Below are 23990 nucleotides of genomic sequence, written 5' to 3' on the forward strand. Positions count from 1 at the left end.
GAAATAATAAAACAACAACAGAGAAGAAGAACCTCTATCTCATCATTCCAGTTACATCATAGGGGTTATTCATATGGGCACAGAAGACATCAAACATATGTTTAAAGCTGCCCAGAGAGGATGTTGTTTTTATGGGCAGAGGCAACTCATTCCATTCTGAGGCTCCAGTATACAAGTATACATGGATTGTGTATGAGTGCCATTCAGAGGGTGAATGGGCAAGATAAACTATTTAAGTGCCTTTGAACGGGGTATGGTAGTAGGTGCCAGGCGCACCGGTTTGTGTCAAGAACTGCAACGCTGCTGGGTTTTTCACACTCAACAGTTCCCCGTGTGTATCAAGAATGGTCCACCGCACAAAGAACATGCAGCCACCTTGATAACTGTGGGAAGCATTGGAGTCAACATGGTCCAGCATCCCTGTGGAACGCTTTTAACACCTTGTAGACTCCCTGCCCTGACGAATTGAGGCTGTTGAGGGCAAAGGGGGGGTACAACTCAATATTAGGAAGGTGTTCCTAATGTTCGGTTCACTCAATAAGCATATGATTGAAAACTATTGGACAGGTGTTATCAACAGATCCCTCAAACTGACCACTAACAGCGTAACACTGGAAATATGTGACCAATAACATTTGATTTGAAGGGATAGTAAAACAAATAATTTTTTTTACATTTGAGTCATTTAGCAGACACTCTTATCCAGAGCGACTTACAGTAGTGGGTTCATACATTTTCATACTGGTCCCCCTGGGAATAGAACCCACAACCCTGGCGTTGCAAGCACCATGCTCTACCAACTGAGCCACGGGACTGGGATGACTTGATTAGCTAGTTCAACTCACCCTGGCCAGCATGATGTCACCGATGCCCTGAACGATGGGAGATTCCCTTTTCTTCTTCATGGCTTCACACAGGCTCACTGCAACGCAATAACAACGGTGGAACAACGTTGATTAAACAATAAAATCATTGAAGCAACATTGATCAAACACAATAACATTGAGCTTAACGTCAATGAGACACTACCAAATCAAAGGCAACGCTAAAACAGTGCTTCTCTATCATGCAGCACCTAAATCTATCAAAACATATTATATTTACACAGCGATGCCACAACGCAACACAATCTTATCAGATCTTTAAATCCACATGGCCTGAATACCTATTGACAGAATTGAGAAACACACACACACACACACACACACTGACCATGTAGTTGGTAGACCTGAGGCAGGTTGGGAAAGATGCAGGCCAGCTCGTCAGAGCTCAGAACACACCTCATCTTCTGGAAAAACACCTGATCCAAGACCCTGAGAGTACGCAGGTGAGACGCCTCTGTCGTCAACAACTCTGAGGAGAGAGGGGGGGGGGGGGGGGGAGACGACAGAGGGAGGAATGGCGGGAGAGGTGAGAGGAAGGGGGAGACACAGAGAAGAATGTAAATATAACAATCTAATAATATTTCCTTCTGAAAATAACAGAATAGAAGTTGTTAGTTCCAGTCAGATATACAGTGGCTATGTTTAGACAGGATATAGGAACAGTTGTAGATGCATAAGGTTTTCACATGTTCCTCTCGGCCTGAATGTATCCTTGCACATTCCTCTGCTGCTACCCAAAGGTCAAGCAGTGGATGTTTACCGTAAATGACGGCCTGTCGGTCCACCTCTCGGGGACAGAGTGTAGCCAGGACCTGAGGGGCCACTGTCTCCTGCCAGTTGTGACTGTCCACCACGTCGTCCTCTAGGGCTGGGGCATCAGGGAGCAGGGCCACCGGGGACTCCTCAAACCTACGCACACGCGCGCAGAAGCACACAGAGAGAGATGTTTTAATATACTTCCAGGTCGATCAAAGTTGAAGACCTCAGTAGGTTGTAGTGATGTTGTAGTGATGACTTACTGTCGTCTAGACGACCGAGGGGTGTATGGAGGCGTGGGGTTCTCCAAGGATCTGAGGAGGAAAAACCAATCAGATCTGGTTCTATTCTGTTGTCTTTATTCTGTGCTACAATGCTGCTGCTCAACCCCGTCAGGAGCATGTGGATCCTACAGTGTGTTCCGAAACAGTGTCTGTGTGTGAGTTTGTGCAACGTGTGTGGTTTCAGATATGTGTGTATGAGCAAGACGTGTGTGTGTGTGTGTGTGTGTGTGTGTAGTCTCACCGTGCTGAGCTACTGGTGGCTGAGGAGGAGGCGCTGTGGTGTAGGGGTCTCAGGCCCGGCCCCTCTATCTCCTCCCCACAGTCCTCCATGTCCACGTCGCTACGGGAACGAGGGACTGTCTCCACTCCTGAAGCCCCGCCCCGCCGACGCCCCTCCCCCTGCGCCTTCAGAGACTCACTACGAGCCAGACGCACCGACACCATAGGGCTGAGAAAGAGACAGTGAGAGAGAGAAAGAGAAACACATAAGTAAACATGTACAATCTTGACACACAAACAATTGTGCACAATAGACCTGACACTCTCTTTCTCTCTCTCTCTGATACCTGTCCATACTGTCCTCTCCCAGGCTGCTGGAGGACAGTCTCTGGAGGTCTCCCTCGTCCCCCTCCTCCCCGGGGATCTCTGGGTGGTTCTCAAACTGCTGGATGATGTTCCTCACACTGCCAGGACGCACTGAGAGGAGACGAGACAGGGGACACACACACACACACACAGAACATCAAATCAATCTAATGTATTTTATAAAGCCCATTTTAGAAATCAGCAGTTGTTACAGTGTGCTTTACTGATACCCAGCCTAAAACCCCAAAGTGAAAGCAATAACAGTACATCAAGTCTCTTTGGATAAAAAAAGTGTTTGCTAAATGGCATTTATTATTATATATTATCATGTTTTAAAATAAGCTGAGAAAACACTGGAAAAAAATAAAAGATAAAATAAGATATTCAAAATAATAAATGACACACCTTCAGTGGGAGACAACGGGACATGGAACGCTGGGAAATCAAAGTGAAGCAAAAGAAAACATGAGACAAAAAAATGATCAACGAGGGTCAAAACAAAGGATGAGATAATGGGAATTAAACCATGTCTCGGTGTGTGTGTGTAGTTACTGGACTGGGAGGTGCTCCTGGGCTTGCCGATATACTTTAGGATGGGGTTTCTCTTCCTGTCCTCTCCATCCTTCTCTTTCTTTGCACTGCTCAGCTGTAGAAGTAAACAACAGTAAAGTTCTGTGATGTAAAACAATCATTTCAAGCACATCTTGGACATCGAGAACGTTTTTTTTTTTTTGCATAGTAAAAACTCAAGCAAACGTTTCTTATTGGACAAGTGCCTACTGAATATGACCCAGAACACAGTATTCGACCTTTGACTCCAGCTCCTACCTTCTTGGTCTTGGGGAAAAAGGCGAGCCACTTCTCCTTCTCAGTGCTGAGTCCTGGAAACACCCTGGAGTCCCTCAGCTTAATGCCCGAGTGACGGAGGTACAACAGCACCGCAGAGGCTAGAGGAGAACTGAGGAGGGAGAGGGAAGGAAAGAGAGAGGCAGTGTGAGGGCGAGAGAGGGGGGGAGGGCGAGAGAGAGAGGCAGTGTGAGGGCGAGAGAGAGAGGCAGTGTGAGGGCGAGAGAGAGGGGCAGTGTGAGGGCGAGAGAGAGAGGCAGTGTGAGGGCGAGAGAGAGAGGCAGTGTGAGGGCGAGAGAGAGAGGCAGTGTGAGGGCGAGAGAGAGAGGCAGTGTGAGGGCGAGAGAGAGGGGGGAGGGAGAGAGAGGCAGTGTGAGGGCGAGAGAGAGGGGGAGGGCGAGAGAGAGAGGCAGTGTGAGGGCGAGAGAGAGAGGCAGTGTGAGGGCGAGAGAGGGGGAGGGCGAGAGAGAGAGGGCGAGAGAGAGAGGCAGTGTGAGGGCGAGAGAGGGGGAGGGCGAGAGAGAGAGGGCGAGAGAGAGAGGCAGTGTGAGGGCGAGAGAGGGGGAGGGAGAGAGAGAGAGGCAGTGTGAGGGTGAGAGAGGGGGAGGGCGAGCGAGTGTGAAAAAGGTAACGGGGAAGAGAAAGAAAGAGAAACAGACAAAGAAAGGAAGAGAAATAACAGAATGGAGAAGGGTACGTTTACACAAACAAACAAGAATTACTATTCAATCACGTTCCAGCAACAGACATGAGACGCTCCGACTTTTATTACCTTCTGTCGTCTTCGTGCTTCGAGCTGCAACACACAGAAAAACAACTGTTAGCTTCTTCACTCTTCTGCTCAAAAACAACAACCTCTCTTTTAATAAGGTCTCTGGCATAGTTCCAAAGTGGCTCGGTCCTGTTGAACAAGGTGCAAAATAAATAAATCCTTGCTGATAAAAAACAAGGTGACCTGTTTTGTATCTACCTAGCAGTGAGTCATGTGATAGGAGTGAGTAGGTGTGTAGCAAACATCATGTGGGTAGGGCAGCCGCGGCTAGAGGTTACCTGCAAAGCCTCCCGAGTGATCAGTGATCACACTCTGACCTTTGGTACGGTGAGATGTTGAGGCTAGTTGAGCTCCCTCTACTGCCAGCTGGCTCGGTCACTGTCCTACCGTAGTTACTGTTTTGCTATGCTAACACTGAACCATCGCAGAAAAGCACAAAAGTAACAATGTGTGTTATTTGTTGCAATCTTAGCAGTCCTATTTACTGTGTCTCCCTTAGAATGCATTGCATATATAGGGGCCCCAGACTTTTTCCTGATAAGGTCACATGGGATAAACATGTTGTATCATAGCTAGATGGTCCAACTCACAGTATCTCCCAGAGAGCAGTGACCTGTCTGTCCACCACCTGTTTCTCCTTGGCTGGGTCTCCATCCAGCTGCTGCAGGTCTCCCTCTCCAAACAGAGAGCCCAGACCCATCATCTTCTTGTTCCTACACAAACACATGCGCCAGAGCACACAACTTTCAATACACACAAACTACAGCTGGTACGAAAAACTGAAAATGATCCGACCGATCCCCTCGTCGCAGGCATTATGCTGATATCGTTCCCGAGCTGACAAGGTAAAACTACGTCGTTCTGCCAGTTAACCCACTGTTCCCCGGGCAGCGATGACGTGGATGTCGATTAAGGCAGCCCCCCCGCACCACTCTGATTCAGAGAGGTTGGGTTAAATGTGGAAGATACATTTCAGGTGAATGTGTTCAGTTGTACAACTGACTAGGTATCCCCACCTTCCCTTTCATTACGACAAGTAGCCTATAACAGAGAAATTGAATTGAAGATTGAATTGAAATAAGTTTGATAATATGGTTGTTAATGGGACAGTCGATCTGGATTTTTGTCCATATCGCCCAACTCTAACAAACAAAATAACATACACACGGCCATTATCTGCATTTAGCACAAGCCTCAATGCACACACCAATGGGTTTCATATACACACACACTGTCAAACACAAGACACCCCTCTAGATGATTCAGCTTGTTCCATACACTGTACTGTACCTGTAGTCCTGTATTTGGTCCTGAATGTCAGGTAGCACCTGCTGTTGGAGCTCAGACAGAGGTCCCCTGATGTCCTCCTGGGCATGGAGACGACTCTCTGAGACAGGACACAACACCTCACAGTAAGACTTACTACAGACTGAACTAGAATCACAACCCTGTACTGACAGAGTTAAGACTGACCACTTTACACAACTACCATTACTGGTCATGCGCTGGAGGGGTTTGTAAACTACCAGGCAAATCGAACCCAGTGTGTTAAGGCAGACGGTTGTAAGTCTGACACCATAGAGCTGCAATCAGGTGTTCCTCAAGGATCCATTTTAGGTCCCCTGTGGTTTATTATCTAGATCAACAACATTGGGAGACATAGAGACATTTTTATGCAGGTGACACTGTTTACTTATTAAGTGGCAGAAATTTGAACAGGTTGTTGAGACATGTAGCTGTTTATTGTTGTCACCCCGTGTCACTAGATTGCGTTGCCTTCTGTGAGGAAACATGTTTTACTGCAAACACACACACAGTTTGTTTGCGGTTGTATTTGTGCTGTTGCCAGTCTTCTGTCTGTTGTCTGTTTTGTCTTACATTGTTGTTTTTTATTGTAACCCCTTGTCCCCACAGGAGGCCTTTGGCTTCTTGCCAGGCCATCATTGCAAATAACAATTTGTTCTTAATTGACTTGGCTGGTTAAAGAAAGGTTAACTCAAAATAAAACCATCACAGTAACGTTAGTGTGTTGTGTTGGATCTTACCTATATCAGCCAGGTACTCTTCTCGTACTCTGATTTTTAACGGCTGAAAATTAAATTTAAAAAGTAAGGAACCGGAACTACAACCGTTACTACAAGAGTACTTTAAAATCTTGCAAGATTATTAAATGGTCCGGTCTAATTGATTAAGACTAATTTACCAAACTAATTAACTGAATAAACCAATGAGAGACGCACAGCGTCAGGGTCCAGGAAGTGGGAGCAGATCTGAGGCGCGAGGGCACGGGCGTCTTTAGGGCTGGAGCCCAGGTAGGCCTCCACTGACAGGTAGAACAGCTGTTGTAGAGAGACGACACACACACCAGATTAGTTCCCATGTAAGAGGTGGAACAACCGTCAATAGCAGTCCTTAGGGTCAGAGTACTGACCAGTGGGTTGGGATCCAGTAGCTGGCTGAAGACATATCTCATGAACACCGTCATATGGGCCGGTCTCGACTTGAGAAGCTCTATGTCCTGAAATGGACCGTCCATCTAAAGTAGGGAAAGACAGAGGAAGGGGAAAGAGAGGGAGAGAGACGTAGAGAGAGAAAGGGAGATTCATATAGTTCCACAGATGAGTGAGATGCAGGATACGTAGATGAGGTAAGTGATGTTTGCTGATAAAGACGGTCTCACCTCATTGACAGCATAGCTGTCGTCCTCTTCCTCCTCTTCCTCGGGGCCAATGATCTGAGTCTTCCCAGCCTGCCAAAAGACAGGTCACAAAGGTCAGGATTAGGAAAATAAAACCTTTGGCATGTGTGTGTGTGTGTGTGTGTGTGTGTGTGTGTGTGTGTGTGTGTGTGTGTGTGTGTGTGTAGTTGTGTAGGAGACATTGTTCACATCACTGACTCAGACTAGACAGTATATATGCAGTGCATGTGTGCAAATCTTCTCACTGAATCAGAATGTGTGTGTGTGTGTTTGTGAGTGGAAGAGTGTGTGTGTGTTGGTATCACCGAGTCAGAGAAGGTGTGTGTGTCGGAGCCCTGTCTCCAGCGTAGGGGGGTCCTGAAGAAGGAGGGGGAGGAGTGGGGGCTCTCACAGGTCTGGGGGAGAAGGGGGTGGAGGGGTGAGAAGGACAGTCATTCATAAAGGTCTGGTGCATCTGGTGCTGACATTACTTACCTCAAAGTCTCCTTCACTTGAGTCCACCGACAGCCGAGCTGCCGATAAATGGAGAAATTATATACATTTGTACAGTGGTGGGAAAAGTACCCAATTGTCATACTTGAGTAAAAGTAAATACACCTTGGACACTGATCCTGATAGAAAATGACTCAAGTAAAAGTCACCCAGTAAAATACTACTTGAGTAAAATGATTTGGTTTAAAATATACTTAAATATAAAAAATAAATGTAATTGCAAAAATATGCTTCAGTATCAAAAGTTAAAGTATAAATTGTTTAACATTCCTTATATTACGCAAACCAGAGGGCACAATTTTCTTGTCATTTTTTTTTGTTTTACTGATAGCATGGGCTCCAACACTTCGACATAATTTACAAACAAAGCATTTGTGTTTAGTGAGTCCGCAAGATCAGAGGAAGTAGGGATGACCCGGGATGTTCTCTTGATAAGTGCGTGAATTACACGATTTTCCTGTCCTGCTAAGCATTCAAAATGTAACAAGTTCTTATGGGTGTCAGGGAAAATGTATGGAGTAAAAAGTACATTATTTTCTATAGAAATGTAGTGAAGTAAAAGTTGTCAAAAATATAAATAGTAAAGTACAGATACCCAAAAAAATCTACTTAAGTAGTACTTGATTTATTTAAGTACTTTACACCAGTGCATTGGTATCATAAAAACGCACACAACTCAGAGAATCATAGACAAACAAATCCAATACAAACCATCTCCTGCTATTACATAGTTGGACACAGCTTCGGGGCGAGTTCCATCCTTGAGAGACAAAGAAATAACAAATAGAAAACGTTATAAACTAAGGTAATGACAATCTAATATATAGTATCTAGTGGGGACATGAGAGATCTAGTTAAGCGTTGTTAGGGGTCTGTTGTCATGCACACAGGCATCTCACCAGATCTTGCTTGATTTTAACCCGCACTTGTTGGGTGCGCCTCTTGGCACTATCGATTCGCTCCTCCAGTGATGTGGAGGGGTTCCGTGACAGCTCCTCCATCAAGTCCTGCGGGATTGGTCAGAGTGACATTATCAGAGGCACTGATAATGGTCAATGATGATTGGTCAAACTAAATAGATACTCTCATAAACAGTGTCCTTACTAGAGGTCGACCGATTAATCGGAATGGCAGGTTAATTAGGGCCGTTTTCAAGTTTTCATAACAACCTGAAATCAGTCATTTTTTTACACCTTTATTTAATCTTTATTTAACTAGGCAAGTCAGTTAAGAACACATTATTATTTTCAATGACGGCCTAGGAACGGTGGGTTAACTGCCTTGTTCAGGGGCAGAACGACAGATTTTTACCTTGTCAGCTCAGGGATTCAATCTTGCAACCTTACGGTTAACTAGTCCAACGCTCTAACCACCTACCTCACGCCGCCTCTCCTTCCAGTTCTCTGCTGCCAATGACTGGAACGAACTACAAAAATCTCTGAAATTGGAAACACTTATCTCCCTCACTAGCTTTAAGCACCAACTGTCAGCAGATGAGCAGCTCACGGATTACTGCACCTGTACATAGCCCACCTATAATTTAGCCCAAACAACTACCTCTTTCCCTACTGTATTTATTTTGCTCCTTTGCACCCCATTATTTTTATTTCTACTTTGCACATTCTTCCACTGCAAATCTACCATTCCAGTGTTTTACTTGCTATATTGTATTTACTTTTCCACCATGGCCTTTTTTTGCCTTTACCTCCCTTATCTCACCTCATTTGCTCACATCGTATATAGACTTGTTTATACTGTATTATTGACTGTATGTTTTTTACTCCATGTGTAACTCTGTGTCGAACTGCTTTGCTTTATCTTGGCCAGGTCGCAATTGTAAATGAGAACTTGTTCTCAACTTGCCTACCTGGTTAACTAAAGGTGAAATAAATGAGAAGCCCACCTGTTACGCGAATGCAGTAAGAAGCCAAGGTAAGTTGCTAGCTAGCATTAAACTTAATCAATCATAATCACTAGTTATAACTACACATGGTTGATGAAATTACTAGTTTATCTAGCGTGTCCTGTGTTGCATATAAATCGATGCGTTGCGGATTCGTGAAAAAGGACTGTCGTTGCTCCAACGTGTACCTAACCATAAACACCAATGCCTTTCTTAAAATCAATACACAGAAGTATATATTTTTAAACCTGCATATTTAGCTAAATGAAATCCAGGTTAGCAGGCGATATTAACCAGGTGAAATTGTCACTTCTCTTGCATTCATTGCACGCAGAGTCACTGTATATGCAACAGTTTGGGCAGCCTGGCTCATTGCGAACTAATTTGTCAGAATTTTACGTAATTATGACATAACATTGAAGGTTGTGCAATGTAACAGTAAAATTTAGACTGATGGATGCCACCCGTTAGATAACATACGGAACGGTTCCGTATTTCACTGAAAGAATAAACGTCTTGTTTTTGAGATTATAGTTTCCGGATTCGACCATATTAATGACCTAAGGCTCGCATTTCTGTGTGTTATTATGTTATAATTAAGTCTATGATTTGATAGAGCAGTCTGACTGAGCGGTGGTAGGCAGCAGCAGGCTCGTAAGCATTCATTCAAACAGCACTTTTCTGCGTTTTGCCAGCAGCTCTGCTGTTTATGACTTCAAGCCTATCAACTCCCGAGATGAGGCTGGTGTAACCGATGTGAAATGGCTAGCTAGTTATCGGGGTGCGCGCTAATAGCGTTTCAACCGTCACTCGCTCTGAGACTTGGGGTGGTTGTTCCCCTTGCTCTGCATGGGTAACGCTGCTTCGAGGGTGGCTGTTGTCGTTGTGTTCCTGGTTCGAGCCCAGGGAGGAGTGACGAGAGATACAGAAGCTATACTGTTACACTGGCAATACTAAAGTGCCTATAAGAACATCCAATAGTCAAAGGTATATGAAATACAAATGGTATAGTGAGAAATAGTCCTATAATTCCTATAATAACTACAACCTAAAACTTCTTACCTGGGAATATTGAAGACTCATGATAAAAGGAACCACCAGCTTTCATATGTTCTCATGTTCTGAGCAAGGAACTTAAATGTTAGCTTTCTTACATGGCACATATTGCACTTTTACTTTCTTCTCCAACACTTTGTTTTTGCATTATTTAAACCAAATTTAACATGTTTCATTATTTATTTGAGGTTAAATTGATTTTATTGTTGTAATTGTCTTTTTTATTTATTAATTTTTTTATTATTTTTTTTTTTAAATCGGACGATTAAATCGGTATCGGCTTTTTTTGTACCCCAATAATCGGTTTCGGCGTTGAAAAATCATACTCGGTCGACCGCTAGTCCTTACCATTGCATATTCAGTGGGCCACAACATTACAGCTAGAAATGCAACAGAACAGGTATGTCTATATTCCAGATCAGTGTCCATTCTAAGTGGGTTTGATTGTATGGGTTTGCAACATTTCTCCATATTCCCAGGTTTTCCAAAAATCTTGGATGGAGAATTACAGATTTCCTAACAATTCTCTTCTGATTCTGGGAATCGTTTAACAGAGACTTGAAACCCTGTGACTTAAATTTGATTTTACATTTTTTTTATTTTCACTTCCTTGTTTATATTGTCACGATCAGCAAGGCCCCGCCCCAAAATAATTTTCCAAGGGCGGGAAAAACCAGACCCCACCCGAGCGCACCCCTGAAAACGAGCGCACCCTATGACTGTTACCTGGAGCTCAGCCTCTCCCTGTTCCAACATGTTCCTGAGGATCTGAGTGGCGTGTTTCTGTACATCTAGGTTCTAACACAATGACAGAAGAGGAGAGGGAAAAGAAATGTTAGGCTCCTCCTTGTTGACCCATGTTATACCACATTGGTTTGAACATCTGGTCAGTATTATGGTCAAGCTGGTATACCAGTCAGTATTTGTAAGGCAATGGTCCAGGAACAGTATTTATAAAGTGTCTGACAATAGGAGTCCATATAATCTTATTCCTTATGATCCAAAATGTATAACTGATCCTAGATCAGTACTCGTTGTCTGAGACGCTTTGTGAATACAGACCCAGGTGTGGTGCTCACCTGTAGTGGTTTGTTGATTCTTTGGGAGGGGGTGCTGGTAAGTCCGGGGGGCAGGGGTGGAGGTGGTGGTGGCGGGGCTTCACCTCCCAGTGACGTCCTCTGATTGGGTAAGAGGTCAGCGGGGAGGGGTTGGAGGACGAGGGCGGCTGCTGAAGGGGGCGGTCCTTGAAGTGTCAGGGCAACATACGGCCCAGCTGGAAAGAAAGAAAAATAAAAAGAGAGAAAGAAAGAAGGAAAGGAGAAAGAAAGAAAACGAAAGAAAGAACGAAAGAAAGTGAGAAAGAGAGAAAGAAAAATAAAGAAAGAGAAAGGAAAAAAAGAGAAAGAAAGATAATTTAATAAACAGCTGTTGGCAACGACATTTTACTGACAGCATAGACCTAAAGCCATCATAACCTTAACCATCATCGTTACAGAAACCAGTGACACTCACACTTGATGAGCTTCACCACCTCCTGGTGAGACATGGACGACACCAGCGAGCCGTTCACCTGAGAAAGAAAGAGAGAAGGCAGACTAAGTCTGCTGATTGTATTGAGTCTCTGATGACCGAGACAGAGATGGTTTTTAGTTTACGTTTGAAATGAGGCGTAACCTTTATGATTCTGTCTCCCTCGTGGACCCCTGCCTTGACTGCTGCACCACCTGCATGAAGAGACAGGTGAGAAACATTCCAGAACCATCATATAAGACGTGTAGAAATGAAGTCAGTTACTGTGTGGATGTGTGTCTGACCTGGTCGGACATTCTGCACCAGCTTGATCCTCTCGCCACACACGGTGAAGCCAAACCCCAGCTGGTCTTTCTGTACCACCACACATCTCTGAACCAGACCTGGACCTGAGAGAGGGAGGGGGAGAGAGAGGGAAAGAGGGGGAGGTGAGAGATGCGAGAGGGAGATGGAGAGAGACAAAGAAAAGGGAGTTGAAGAGAGCGATAAAGAGGGAAAGAAGTAGAGAGATGAGGGAGTGAGAGATTAAGAGAAGACCATTCAAGTCAGTTGGGCATACCATGAACCAGTACTAAACTGCTATATGAAATCACATTTTCAAATCAAATTTTATTTGTCACATGCGCCGAATACAACAGGTGTTACCTTGAAATGCTTACTTACAAGCCCTTAACCAACAAAGCAGTTCAAGAAATAGAGTTAAGAAAATATTGACAAAATAAACTAAAGTAAAAAATATAAAGTAACAAGTACATAAAAAGTCTATATACAGGAGGTACTGGTACCGAGTCAAAGTGCAGGGTAGAGGTTAGTCGAGGTAGTTTGTACATATAGGTTTGGGTATGCCACATCTGTGCTACAAACCTAGCCTCATAATTACCAGACAGATGCATGAAACATTCATGTAAGCTTGTGAGATCAGGTGGCTTGTGAGGCTAGTACAAACCCCATGTACCTGTGTTCTCAGGGGGGATGTCAGCTGGAGGCTCCCTCTGCTGGCCGCTGGAGGTGTTGCGCTCCGAGTCTCCTATCGTCAGGCTGCTTAGCCTGGAGGGAAAAGCAGGACATGAGGAACATGAGACAGAGTAGGGTGAAGTCGCCCCTAGAGGCTTGATCTTGGGTCCGTACAGCATTTCCCCCACCAATGGTTAAGGTTAATACTGGGGGAGGGAAAGCTGATCCTAGATGAGTACATAGGGGAAACGTCACCCCAGAACATGTGAGACACACATAGGCTACACTGTTGAAGGAGGTCGTGAGGACAGAAGGAGAGGGATGTCTGGCAGGAGGATGGAGGGCGTGAGGAAAGAAGGAGAGGGATGTCTGGCAGAAAGGAGGGCGTGAGGAAAGAAGGAGAGGGATGTCAGGCAGGAGGACGGAGGGCGTGAGGAGAGGAGAGGACACCAGGGCTATAGGTGGGTGGGTGGAGAAGGAGAGGACACCAGGGGGTAAATAGATGGACAGAGTGCCAGGGCTATAGGTGGGTGGAAGGAGAGGACACCAGGGGGTAGATAGATGGACAGAGTGCCAGGGCTATAGGTGGGTGGAAGGAGAGGAGAGGACACCAGGGGGTAGATAGATGGACAGAGTGCCAGGGCTATAGGTGGGTGGAAGGAGAGGACACCAGGGGGTAGATAGATGGACAGAGTGCCAGGACTATAGGTGGGTGGAAGGAGAAGGAGAGGACACCAGGGGGTAGATAGATGGACAGAGTGCCAGGACTATAGGTGGGTGGAAGGAGAGGACACCAGGGGGTAGATAGATGGACAGAGTGCCAGGGCTTGGAGGAGAGATTGTGTGAGGAGAGACTGCTGGAAGTGCAGTACTGTAATCTGTGCTTAGTTTCTACGAAGCTCAACAAACTGAGCAGAAAACTCACCAAGCAGCAAAAGGGCTGAAAGCGAAGCGTGAGAAAGAGAGGGAACAACAGAGAATACAGAAAGGGACCAAGAGAGAAAAGGAAAGAAAATGAGTTTAGGATAAAGTAGAAGACTTAAAAGTGGAGAAACACTGACAGACAGGAGATAAGGCTGGGAGATGTGGCCTAGCAATCATATCTCCATTATTTCAAACTTATGGGCAATTCACTATTTATAAATATATGTTTTTTAATGTTCTCTCTAAATAAGTGTTGTTGTACAATTAAAGGTCAAATACACTGCATTTCATACAGTCAGCAATAATCTAATGAATTCAGGGTTTGTGAAGTTATACCCAGGCTATATGAGCTTTCCACAAAAAAAGACCCACTAATAACTGAATGACTTTATAAAAAATAGTTTAACCTCTCCAACTGTTTGAAAAGCATGTTAGCCTGTCCACCTTGTTCAGATGTTGAAATCAAGTGGCCTACCTTATTCCTCAGAATGAGAACGAGTTGCCAATTCCTTATATAATTGTTCTTTATGCTTATTGCACATTTATAAAACACAGACTAGACAGCCAGTATAACAGTATTTGGCTAAAATGCTGCTAGCGGTACGTGGTAACCCAATGCAGATGATTCGTTATCCAGAATCAATGTTAATTGATGCTCTCGTTTTATTAGTGTCTGTTCTGTGGGCAATTTGAGGAGTTGAGACTTAAAATGGAAGAGTTCATTTATCCTCTATTACAGCAAAAATAATGTCTCAATGTGTTTTGGGGTCCATATGACCTACTCTGTTGGACCAAAGCTCAAATGCAAATAGCGGAAGATGTGATCTCTCAACATTGAAGAATTCACTCTCGCTAAAATATGTCCAAAATAAGCTGCGTTTCTAAAGGCTTATTTTGGACATTGTCGCCTGACTTCCCGACTTTGAGACAACGATTCACAGACAGACAGGCATGCACACAGAATAATGGGCAGTGAGCCATAAAGGACGTCACATCAAAGGTGATAAAGCTGCCTCCCAGCTGAGAATAGCCCTGTACAGAAGGCTAAGCTGAGGGGATCCCAATTTAACACAACATCCAACAGAGATGCTTAAGCGTACAACTAGGCCTTCAAGTTGTAATGGTAGAAGCAATAGGCTAATTAAGCAATAAGCCACAAGGGGCTGTGTGTGGTATATTGCCAAAGGCTAAGTGCTGTTCTTAAGCAAGACAACGCAGAATGCCTGGATACAGTCCTTAGCCGTGGTATATTGGTCATATATCGCATACCCCTGAAGTGGCTCTTTGCTATTGTAAACTGGTTACCAATGTAATTTGAACAATAAAAAGTTATTTATCATACCCAATCAGCATTCAGTGTTCAAACCACTTTATAATGTATTATGTTCAAATATCAGGGTTCTCTCCAGGATTTTTTAACAAGGTGGTACTTATTTATTTTCATTACAAAGTGGCACAGGTAGTCCACAAGGTAGCGCAGTGTCACTCTTGCACAATTTAGGGAGAACCTTGATAATAGTCACTGGCTGCCTATCTGTAGTCACTGCCTCTCCCCTTCTCAAAGCACATTGCATTTCCCTCCCCTCTGATATACTCCTCCAAGGCATTTTGGGACGGATACTAGGAGAGGACATGAGGAATCAAGGAAATACATTTGTCCCATCTGTCATTAGTACAACCATCACCAGAAGTCAGTCCTACCTGTCCAGTGTTGAGGTGGGGGTGCGGAGACTCATGACTGCAGACGGCTCGAGCGCGTCCGTGTCCTCTCCGGCGGTCCAATTATGTCACAGCAGGGTGACCATCTCCTTTGTTCTTCAAATTTCTTCCGCAGAGTTCCACAGTGCTGCCGCCTGCTACGTTTCAACTCCTCACGTCAGCTAGTGGGGAGCTTATTCCGTTCAGAGACTGCTCTGAGCACCTTCCTCATGTTTTCACAGGCAATCTCCAAGTACCTTACAGTAGACAGTTGTAATGGGGAACCCGACAAATTGATACAGTGTTAGAACTATCTAGTGCCACAGGAAAATATTAGAAATAGCTGATGGGTGGGGGACACCTTTAAGGTGGGTGCCACCTTCAAGCAAGATGCATGAAATTCAGACACCACTGACTGTGCAATGTCTACTTTGTTCATTCAGTCTTAAGACAGTGTCATTACATAGCAATCAACACTAGCAACATGAACAAAACAATTTAAAAAAAGGTAAAAGGCTTGTTGTTGTGTTTCCCCGTCTATTTTTTTACTGATGTTTTTTTCTCTTTACTTATCTATTGTTCACCTAATATTTTTTTTTACTTAAAAATTGCACTCTTGGTTAGAGCCTGTAAGTAAGCATTTCACTGTAAGGTCTACCTACACCTGTTGTAGTCAGCGCACGTGACAAATAAACTTTGATTTGCCGTGATAACTGTCACAATAACTTCATCAATTATGACCTGGTGACAGTGATGCTTGGTTCGCTGTCTGATATCTATGTAAACAGCTTCTATTCTACTTTCTGAGGTACATCAGCTAGTAAGCATCCAAAACGAATGACACAAATGCAATTCAAACTAGTATCCCAACATTAATATCATTCAAATCTAAATAACGTTTGAAATTGTATTCTTCTAGTTTATTATGTTGACACTGCCAAGCCAATTAACGTCAGCTAACGTTAGACAACTCTACTCGCATTATCCTCAGTAAATTTGTTTCCATCCCCTGCGAGCTAAATTTAGTTACAGAGTCCTTAATGCTAGTTTACTGGTGTGGCTCTTCCAGAAGACCAATAGTACATGTTTGTCTGTTTTAAGAACTTGGCTAACGCTCAATGTGGTCCAGTGAACTGTTCTAAGAAGCTGGCTAACTGCAACATTGATATTGCACAATTCAAACCGTCTCGTTCAATACATGCACTGGTGCAGATTACCTAGCGAAGTGTCCAGTTTGTTATCTAGCTTGTTTGAGAGAAGACTATCCGCTGTAAACAGAATGGCATCTGACCTGACTGGACGTTGCACTGCAACACGACACCACTAGCTTGCCATTGTGGCTAGAAGCTGGAGCCTGTGTATTGCTAGTTAGCAATGCAAAGTTAGTTAGCTACTTTGCCAGGGCTAGCTGTTGGCATGTCAGTGAACGATGCAAGGAAATGTTTCTGATGAACTATCCCAAGCAGACAAGCGACTAGCTAGCTGATGTTATTCACATCCAGGATAAAATGCAGTGATGTTTGCTAGCTGACTAGCTGACTAACGTTAGTTAGCGCCTTACATCAAGTTAGCCATAACCATAAGGCTGGCTTACCATCATGTCAAGCTCTATTGACAAATATTGTTTTGATGTAGATGAAACACTTGCTGTTGCCAACAAAATGACGGTTATTACTGCAGCACTCACTTGTGTAGAGAATACTTGTTTTTTGATAAGCAAATAATGGCTGGTTACCTAGTTAATTCTGATAGAGGCCGAATGCCATCCGCGACATCACCTACGCTCTGTGACTGGGCACAAGCGTCGTCTATGACGCCGACGCGACAGGGGTCTAGCTGAAGCTAAAGAATTAGCCTGCCACTCAAATACATTCGCAAGGTAGAATCTGAAACGCTGCGACTGAGGCCAGTTATCCTTCTTGAATGTAATAGTATGTCCAGTGCCCCATTCGTAACAATGTGTTCATTAAACCTGCATTCATTTCTTTATGGAAAGACAGTCCATTCGATTCGTCGTGGCTTTCCAAACAACTCGCTTCATATGATCAAACTGGTTCATTCCATTAGGTGAGATCCCATTGTCCTATATTTCCTCGCATTCCCTGATTAATCCACATTTCTGATTGCATTCATATGCTCATGTATTTAATTGCAGCCTTCAAACCGATGTTCCATATTATGTTGTTATTAGCTAGCTAGTCCTCTCCCAGACAGTATTTGGTAGTTGTGTATGGATATCAAACCATGTCCGAAGAGCAAGACAAACACAAGACGTCACCAACTGGTCATACTCCAGTATTGCAACACTCCATACAGAATGACCGGTCACCAGAATGACCGGTATTGTATCAATACAGCCTATTAACAGCTAAAACGTTTTGTATAATTTGCTGGACCCCAGGTGGTGTAAGATCTGACCTACGTCAGCAACGCCTAGCCTAGGCACAGGAATGCGACCTATGTCTGCAACTGGGGGCTGAACCAGGACACAACGTTTTGGAACGTTTAGATATGCAGTATGTGTTAACATGCCTCACTGACATGTAGAACAAGGAATCATTGTTGGTTCTATTTGTATTTGTATTTAAACTGAGCAATCATGGGAGAAGGGCCTTGGTCAGGGAGGAGACCAAGAACCCGATGGTCACTCTGACAGAGCTCCAAAGTTACTCTGTGGAGATGGGAGAACCTTCCAGAAGGACAACCATCTCTGCAGTAATTCACTAATCAGGCCTTTTTGGTAGAGTGGCCAGACAGAAGCCACTCCTCGGTACATGACAGCCCGCTTGGAGTTTGCCAAAAGGCACCTGAAGGACTCGCAGGCCATGAGAAATACGATTCTCTGGTCTGATGAAACCAAGAAGTATCGGGGTGGCAGCATCATGCTGTGGGGATGTTTTTCAGCGGCAGGGACTGGGAGACTAGTCAGGATCAAGTGAAAGATGATTGGAGCAAAGTACAGAGAGATCCTTAATGAAAACCTGCTCCAGATTGCTGAGGACCTCAGACTAGGGCGAAGGTCACCTTCCAACAGGACAACGACCCTAAGCACACAGCCAGAGCCCAGACTTGAACCCGATCGAACATCTCATAAGTTTCACATATAGAATATTGGAGGGTATTATATGAATTCTGGTGGATATTATAGGAATTCTGGTATAACTAATTTTCTGAGAATACACACCAATACAGGACTACGTATGTGTACATTCAAAGAGTAGCTGGTTTCTGTATTGCAGATCTACCAAGTATTCATACCACTTATGTACGTACATACTTTAATGAGCTGTTTTGACAGCAACTATGCATACATCTAAGGTCATTTAGAATTTGTATACAGTAATACCTGTTATACAATTAGGTATTATCATAGGTGAGTGCAAAAGGGACTCCATCTCTGCAGGTGATCTGTCTCTCAGGTCAACATTACTGCTACCGGTCCCGCTTCACCCTCTGGGGGTATCGGTAACTTGTTATATCTCCAGAGAAAACTAGATAAAATATCCTATTTATCAAAATACTATAGGTGGAGACAGGTGTTTTTTTGGGGGATAAAAATAAGTCCATATTTATACTGACATTGAACAACCATTTAGATGTATTAAGAACAAGTGGATTTATTAATGTAAAATTGAATACAACACCTTTGCGATGTGATCAAAAATATGCCTTTGAATTCAAAATGACCCCAGTCGGTAGCTTAAGGGTTAATTGCAAGACCAATCTATGATTGGTGCATCCATTTTGGGACTTTTAAATGAATTACATAAACCAATTGATTCTCAAAGACCTTAACTTATAAATGCCTCATGAGCTCAGTTCAACCGTCATATCCCATCAGAATCCAACATTCACACTTCTTTTATGCCATATGAAACAGAGTTTATTCTCTATATAGAAGAAATACAGTATCGGTGGACATTAGCAGAGCACCTCAACCAGACACTCAGACTTTGACCGGCTGATCAGACCACAGATACGGACGGTGGTGTACAAATTACTTTTCAAAATGCCTGTGACGTAGCGACGGTACATAATTAATGTGACAAACTCTCTCACAAAGTGACGGCAAGCAGCAAGTTCGTTTACAATCATCTAGCACTTAATGTTGTGAAATACATGAATACATAAACACATACATAGGTGACATATTCAGAACTGCATTGTTGGTGAAGGGCTTGTAAGTAAGCATTTCACGGTAAGGTCTACCTGATGTAGACGCATGTGAAAAATAACATTTGATATGATTTGACCTATTGCACTTCACCCTCAAAACTGACACACATCATCATTCATGACACTTATAACCAAAGTTGTACCCCTGGCTACTCCACCTACTTACACCAATGATACCCCTAGTACCAGACTCCACAGCTCACAATAGTGGCACACGGTCAGTGCAGGAGAAGGCTAACATTGTCATCTTGTGTGACTCCTCCAACAGCAAGTTCTTCAGTGAAAGATGACTATTTGAAGGGTAAAAGGTTAACAAGATCTAGTGCCCAACAACACATTCTGCCCTGGGACTCTGCCCTGTCAGAACGCACCCTGGGAGAAACCTTTCACATCATCATCCACACAGGGACAAGTGACATCAGCACAGGAAGGATTGATGTAGCCAAGGTTTTCACCCAAGTGGCAATAAGAGGCAACCCACGAATACCTCACTGCCAAAATCATCCTCTACATTCTTCTGCTGAGAATGGACTTCTGTGCCCTTGTACAAAATCTACCTACAGTATAGGACAAAGGTGCCCTTCCCCCAACAGGTCTGACAAGTTTTCATACATTCATAACATATTTTGAATAACGGCTTTATAAAGGGAGAGTAACTTCCTTGAAGGAGACACAGGGACAATTGCTCAGTTGATCAGATCAGTTGTTCAGAAAAACTGCCTACTGAGCCGTAACACCACTGAGACGCAAACATAGTTTATTATATAGCATAAACACTCATTTAGGAAATATAATATGAAACACACAGTTTAGAAAGTAGAAAGTAGAAATACATTATTAGTGAACATTACTATAGAACCTCAACCAGACACTCGTCATGCATAAACTGTTCATTTTATTACGTTACAGCCTTATTCTAAAATTCATTAAAACATTTTTTTCCCTCATGAATCTACACACAATACCCCATATAATGATGAAGTGAAAACAGATTGTTAGAAATGTTTGCAAATGTTTTAAAACAAAAGAAAACAGATAACTTATTTACATAACTATTTAGACCCTTTGCTATGAGACTCGAAATTGAGCTCAGCTGCATGCTCTTCCCATTGATCAATCAGGGGGGAAGGGCAATCAGGGGGGAAGGGCCTTGATCAGGGAGGTGACCAAGAACCCAATGGTCACTCTGACAGAGTTCCTCTGTGGAGATGGGAGACCTTCCAGAAGGAAAACCATCTCTGCAGTACTCCACCAATAAGGCTTTTATTGTAGAGTGGCCAGACGTGAAGCCACTACTCAGTTAACGGCACATGACAGCCCGCTTGGAGTTTACACCAAAAGGACTCTCAGACCATGAAACAAGATTCTATGGTCTGATGAATCCAAGATTGAACTCTTTGGCCTGAATACCAAGCGTCACATCTGAAAGAAATCTGGCACCATCCCTATGGTGGCAGCATCATGCTTTCAGCGGCAGGGACTGGGAGACTAGTCAGGATCGAGGGAAAGATGAACGGAGCAAAGTACAGAGAGAACCTTGATGACTTGCTCCAGAGTGCTCCAGAGCGCTCAGGACCTCAGACTGGGGCAATGGTTCACCTTCCAACAGGGCAGTGACCCTAACCACACAACCAAGACAACACAGGAGTGGCTTCGGGACAAGTCTCTGAATGTCCTTGAGTGGCCTAGCCAGAACCCGGACTTGAACCCAATCTAATATCTCTGGAGAGCCCTGAAAATAGGCGTGCAGTGACACTCCAAATACATGTGTGCCAAGCTTGTAGCGTCATACCCAAGAAGACTCAAGGCTGTAATCACTGCCAAAGGAGCTTCAACAAAATACTGAGTAAAGGGTTTGTAAATGTAAATGTGATATTATTTTTTAATTTCACACTGTATAGATTGATGAGTAAAAAAAACGATTTAATACATTTTATAATAATGCTGTAATGTAACAACATGCGGAAAAAGTCAAGGGGTCTGAATACTTTGTGCTTGCAGAATAAACACAGTATCAGTGGACACCAGCAGAACACCTCAACCAGACACTCAGACTCCCTGACAGGCCGATCAAATCATACGGATACGTTGGTGGAAAACGTACTTTTCAAAATGGCTGTGGTACAACGTTAATGTGACAAACTCTCTCACAAAGTGACAGCAAGCAGCAAGTTAGTTTGCAATCATCTAACAATAACCTAGGTTTTATTTTTGTTGTTGTTATATTTAACCTTTAACTAGGTTTAACCTTTAACAGGCTAAAATGTAAAAACATGATGATTTCAGGTTAATTTGATATGTAAAGTCTTTTTGTATGCGATAGGAATATGTGGATGCAGCATAAACAACACATTTGGTGTGTTTTGTTTTGATGTACCTCTTCCATCTTGGCTATTAAGTGTGTAAGTCAAAGGGTATGAACACTTTCTGAAGGCAAAGGGTATGAAATAAGTCAAAGGGTATGAACACTTTCTGAAGGCAAAGGGTATGAAATAAGTCAAAAGGTATGAACACTTTCTGAAGGCAAAGGGTATGAAATAAGTCAAAGGGTATGAACACTTTCTGAAGGCAAAGGGTATGAAATAAGTCAAAGGGTATGAACACTTTCTGAAGGCAAAGGGTATGAAATAAGGCAAAGGGTATGAAATAAGTCAAAGGGTATGAACACTTTCTGAAGGCAAAGGGTATGAAATAAGTCAAAGGGTATGAACACTTTCTGAAGGCAAAGGGTATGAAATAAGTCAAAGGGTATGAAATAAGTCAAAGGGTATGAACACTTTCTGAAGGCAAAGGGTATGAAATAAGTCAAAGGGTATGAACACTTTCTGAAGGCAAAGGGTATGAAATAAGTCAAAGGGTATGAAATAAGTCAAAGGGTATGAACACTTTCTGAAGGCAAAGGGTATGAAATAAGTCAAAGGGTATGAACACTTTCTGAAGGCAAAGGGTATGAAATAAGTCAAAAGGTATGAACACTTTCTGAAGGCAAAGGGTATGAAATAAGTCAAAAGGTATGAACACTTTCTGAAGGCAAAGGGTATGAAATAAGTCAAAGGGTATGAAATAAGTCAAAAGGTATGAACACTTTCTGAAGGCAAAGGGTATGAAATAAGTCAAAGGGTATGAACACTTTCTGAAGGCAAAGGGTATGAAATAAGTCAAAGGGTATGAACACTTTCTGAAGGCAAAGGGTATGAAATAAGTCAAAGGGTATGAAATAAGTCAAAGGGTATGAACACTTTCTGAAGGCAAAGGGTATGAAATAAGTCAAAGGGTATGAACACTTTCTGAAGGCAAAGGGTATGAAATAAGTCAAAAGGTATGAACACTTTCTGAAGGCAAAGGGTATGAAATAAGTCAAAAGGTATGAACACTTTCTGAAGGCAAAGGGTATGAAATAAGTCAAAGGGTATGAAATAAGTCAAAGGGTATGAACACTTTCTGAAGGCAAAGGGTATGAAATAAGTCAAAGGGTATGAACACTTTCTGAAGGCAAAGGGTATGAAATAAGTCAAAAGGTATGAACACTTTCTGAAGGCAAAGGGTATGAACACTTTCTGAAGGCACTGAATTACATTATGAAAATGTATACTACCAAGCCTTTCATTGTCTTCATACAAACCAGACATTAAAATCAACTTCAACTCATGGAAAAGTAAAGGATGGCGTTCAACTAAAAGTACCAGATAGCAGCTTTTTAAAGGGGATGTTTACTTCATGCAAAGGTTAAGAATAATGACGGCCTACCCCGGCCTCCCCTAACCTGGACAACGCTGGGCCAATTGTGCGCCGCCCTAAGTGTTACACAGCCTGGGATCAAACCAGGGTCTATAGTGACACATCTAGCACTGAAATGCAGTGTTTTAGACCACTACGCCTCTCGGGAGCCATTATATCCACATTGCAGAACAGTTTTTTAAACCATTTTTTATCAGCCCAACTGTAGCCTAAATAATACATGATCTACAGTTTGATATTTCATCCACAGTGAGACAGAACTGTCTTTTCATTTGCTTGGTGAAGATAAAGGTAATGTAACAATACTTTTACATTGTCAAAGAGCAACTGAATACATTTTACACGATAGTTTCTCTCCCTCCTCTCCCACACATTGACAAACACCAGGCGTAGTTGTAACCAATGTTTGGCATATGGTGATCTTAGGCTTGTGTGCAGCTGCTCGGCCATGGAAACCCATTTCATAAAGCTCCCGACGAACAGTTCTTGTGGCATTCTGGAACTCGATAGTGAGTGTTGCAACCGAGGACAGAAGATTGTTATGAGCTACATGCTTTCTTCACTCTGCAGTCCCGTTCTGTGAGCTTGTGTGGCCTACCACTTCGTTGCTCCTAGACGTTTTCACTTCACAATAACATCACTTACAGTTGACTGGGGAATCTCTAGCAGGGCATACATTTGATTAACTGACTTA

General features: G+C 43.3%; 1 protein-coding gene across 8 annotated transcripts in view; it reads right to left on the reverse strand.

Moving 5' to 3' along the window:
* The window catches only part of LOC110531570 (rho guanine nucleotide exchange factor 11), a 39014-nt gene that overhangs the window by 11916 nt on the left and 3108 nt on the right, over window positions 1-23990 (reverse strand). Inside the window, exons 1-28 of one of the 8 annotated variants that reach the window (XM_036987408.2) lie at window positions 17118-17790; window positions 15386-15639; window positions 12762-12853; window positions 12091-12195; window positions 11951-12000; window positions 11789-11846; window positions 11356-11549; window positions 11003-11074; window positions 8217-8324; window positions 8029-8077; window positions 7300-7337; window positions 7131-7220; window positions 6808-6876; window positions 6559-6663; window positions 6368-6466; window positions 6173-6215; window positions 5418-5514; window positions 4718-4840; window positions 4128-4151; window positions 3338-3467; window positions 3062-3155; window positions 2915-2944; window positions 2491-2620; window positions 2166-2372; window positions 1904-1954; window positions 1645-1793; window positions 1213-1353; window positions 846-922 (exon numbers count right to left, since the gene is read on the reverse strand). In XM_036987408.2, coding sequence (XP_036843303.2) covers window positions 846-922; window positions 1213-1353; window positions 1645-1793; window positions 1904-1954; window positions 2166-2372; window positions 2491-2620; window positions 2915-2944; window positions 3062-3155; window positions 3338-3467; window positions 4128-4151; window positions 4718-4840; window positions 5418-5514; window positions 6173-6215; window positions 6368-6466; window positions 6559-6663; window positions 6808-6876; window positions 7131-7220; window positions 7300-7337; window positions 8029-8077; window positions 8217-8324; window positions 11003-11074; window positions 11356-11549; window positions 11789-11846; window positions 11951-12000; window positions 12091-12195; window positions 12762-12853; window positions 15386-15420 — 2460 coding nt within the window. In that variant the 5' untranslated portion in view covers window positions 15421-15639; window positions 17118-17790. Of the gene's footprint in view, window positions 1-845; window positions 923-1212; window positions 1354-1644; window positions 1794-1903; window positions 1955-2165; window positions 2373-2490; window positions 2621-2914; window positions 2945-3061; window positions 3156-3337; window positions 3468-4127; window positions 4152-4717; window positions 4841-5417; window positions 5515-6172; window positions 6216-6367; window positions 6467-6558; window positions 6664-6807; window positions 6877-7130; window positions 7221-7299; window positions 7338-8028; window positions 8078-8216; window positions 8325-11002; window positions 11075-11355; window positions 11550-11788; window positions 11847-11950; window positions 12001-12090; window positions 12196-12761; window positions 12854-15385; window positions 15640-16976; window positions 17791-23990 lie in introns of those variants that run through there. The other 7 variants (XM_036987409.2, XM_036987410.2, XM_036987411.2 and 4 more) reach the window with 7 other exon arrangements.

This window comes from Oncorhynchus mykiss, chromosome 9, assembly GCF_057628025.1.
Source record: "Oncorhynchus mykiss isolate SJ-2025 chromosome 9, ASM5762802v1, whole genome shotgun sequence".
In the NCBI taxonomy this organism is placed as follows: Eukaryota; Metazoa; Chordata; class Actinopteri; order Salmoniformes; family Salmonidae; genus Oncorhynchus; species Oncorhynchus mykiss.